Source organism: Trifolium pratense, linkage group LG1, assembly GCF_020283565.1.
Source record: "Trifolium pratense cultivar HEN17-A07 linkage group LG1, ARS_RC_1.1, whole genome shotgun sequence".
NCBI lineage: Eukaryota > Viridiplantae > Streptophyta > Magnoliopsida > Fabales > Fabaceae > Trifolium > Trifolium pratense.
Genome location: NC_060059.1, coordinates 11,438,546 through 11,441,299, shown reverse-complemented (window position 1 = coordinate 11,441,299; position 2,754 = coordinate 11,438,546). Strand labels below are relative to the sequence as shown.

At 33.0% G+C, this 2,754-nt stretch overlaps 1 protein-coding gene across 1 annotated transcript; it reads left to right on the top strand.

The window, feature by feature from the left end:
- Positions 1–1,025: 1,025 nt before the first annotated feature.
- LOC123920594 (glutaredoxin-C11-like) lies at positions 1,026–1,736 on the top strand. The gene has a single exon (XM_045972913.1). It carries the CDS (start codon positions 1,106–1,108, stop codon positions 1,412–1,414), a length of 309 nt encoding a protein of 102 aa, XP_045828869.1. The 5' UTR covers positions 1,026–1,105; the 3' UTR covers positions 1,415–1,736.
- The last annotated feature ends 1,018 nt before the right edge of the window (positions 1,737–2,754 follow it).

The window sequence follows — 2,754 nt, the reverse complement described above, 5'->3', positions numbered from 1 at the left end:
TTGGTTGAAATTCATTTCTATAGTAAATAATGTAAAATTTATATATTTTTTTCCCATGTTGACGAGTCTCTAAGAGTCGCGGCCCTTGATTGTATGCATGGTAAAAATGGAGGAGAAAATTTTCATGTGATGGAGAACGGAGACAAGGAACATTTGAGGGGCGGAGACGGAGAGTAGCCAACACTCTCCATTGTGCCGGCCTCGTTGACATCTCTAGTTTATGGTTAGCATTGCCATGACTTTGAAGTATGGTTACCTTGTGAATAACAAGACATATATGACACATGGAGCTCTTTCATGGCCTCTGACTTTTGCATTTGCATACATAAACATAACAATGCTAATTCTAATTCTAATTGGATATAAAATTCCATTCTTTTGACATGTTGTAATGACAACGCAACATTGTTTTGTGCCTTCTACCTTAGAGAAGAAGTTTGCATAAATTAACATTAGAATAATAATTTGATTGATGCTGTGAACCAAGACCGAAAGATTAATTAATAAATTATTATTTACATTATATTGTTCTTATTCCTTTCATTGATTGCTCTCATCCCCACTCCAATTGATTTCAATTATATCACTCAAATAGTGTGATTCTAGATGCTTGTTCATGTTCATAGACATAGTCACCAAAGGATCAGTAGAAAGAATTTGAATTTCCCTTATCCAAACAAATATCTTAAGGAACTTTATGTATTTTTCCTATATCCATTTTAAGTATAATTATTTTCTCCATACTTTACTAGTTACTAGAATATACAATTTAATGCAATACAACCAATCGTTAGTTGGTCCAGTGATGATTGACGCTGAATTTGGTAGGGAGGACACAGTTCAATCTCCCGCAACTGCGATCGGAAGGGGGCTAGGACCACTTGATACCAAAACTGACCTCCGAAACAGATTAGACGGTACATTAGGCCGGATACCGTGGTGATTTTTTTTTTTTTTTTAATGTAATCCAATATCTTCACCAACCACTATAAATAAGAGGTGATGAAATCTCAAATTCCATCAAGCAAAAAACATAACACATTTACACAAGCTTTTCTATACTCTTACTAAGCAAAAGTTGATTATTGAATTTGAAGTAGTAGTAATGGATAGAGTGAAGGATTTGGCATCAAAGAAAGCTGCAGTTATATTCACAAAGAGTTCATGCTACATGTGTCATAGCATAACACAATTGTTCTATGAGCTAGGAGCAAGTCCTGCAGTGCATGAGCTTGACAATGAACCATATGGAAGAGAAATGGAAAGGGCTTTAAGGAGTCTTGGATGTAACCCTTCAGTTCCAGCAGTTTTCATTGGTGGAAAATTTGTAGGGTCATCAAAAGATGTGATTTCTCTTCATGTTGATGGTTCTCTCAAACAAATGCTCATGGCTGCTAGAGCCATTTGGTTCTAGTAATAACTAATTAATAAAACTCCAAAAGAGCTAGGGTCATGTATACTCCATAATAGAAGTATATATATTTATGATGGAGCTCTAATTTGGTTAAGTTTGGGACACCCCTTCTTTTTATTGAGTGTCCTATTTAGTTGAAACTAAGTGTATGTAACAATAGTCTTTTTCTTTTCTTTTTTGTAATTTTCTCAAATACCAGCTTACTATGGCTGATGTATGCCAAAGTTCTATGAAACTTGGTAATGGTACAAAACTTCTCTGTTTTGGTTAATGCAACTTTAACCTTTATGGGGTAATATTATGTCTTTTTTTTTAAAATTGATATACATTTTTTTTTAAGCATTTGGCTCTCAAGAGAAACAGACTCTAATAATTCAGAGTTCGGTCGGGAGATAATTAAAATCTAAACAATAATTGTTTTAATCAAGGTTTAAATTTAGTTTTTTCAAACGATTCGTTATTATGAAGCACATACACAGTTACAGACACCAGACACGGTACAAATGCAGACACATCGACAACGATAATAATTTAAAAAATGATATAATTCAACATAATCATCGATGTCCGACACCGATACGTGTCGGAGACCGAATACGCCTAATCCGAGAAGTATCTGTCATTCATACGGAAAATCATATATATGCACACACATATCTTTAGTTTTGAAATATTTGCAAGAAAACATGCTTCAATTTCACTCTTTGTCTAATACTATGAAATAATTCCTCCAACTTTGGATGGGATAATAAATATTCAATTACCAAAGAATAATATTGTCTCTGCTGAGTATCACTTTTTGTATTGATAGTAACATAAGTTTTCCATTAAAATCTCACCACACATAGTGTGTGTTTGATTCTCCATTTGAATATGTTCCTAATGCTTGCAAGGTGAATCATGATGTCTTTTAGAGTTTCTAAGTTTGGAGTTGCATCAACAAAAACATAAATATGCACTTGACCACAAAATCTCAAGAATAATTTCAATTGGGAGTAGCTTTTTTTATTCAGGAGGCCGTTTGGTTAATTAATTTTTATAGTATGAAAATTGTTCACACTTTTTCATATGGAAATTGCTATGCCAAAGTGGATATTAATTGATATTAATTTTAAGTGTCATATTGAGTATTGTGAAGAATAAAGAAGTAAAAAGTTAGTATATTATAAATATGGGTCATGCTAAACAGTGCCCCTAGGGCACTAGTTAAGCATACTAAAAAAGAAAACAAATGATAAAGTTAATGATGAGAGAGAATAATTTTTCACTTCATTAAAACATTGAATACGCAATTTACGAGATAAAACTTCTATATTTGTATCCTTAACTAGTGCCCCGGG

What these genes read in the sequence shown, in the direction of transcription:
- LOC123920594 (XM_045972913.1), top strand. Translation starts at nt 1,106, where the DNA reads ATGGATAGAGTGAAGGATTTGGCATCAAAGAAAGCTGCAGTTATATTC.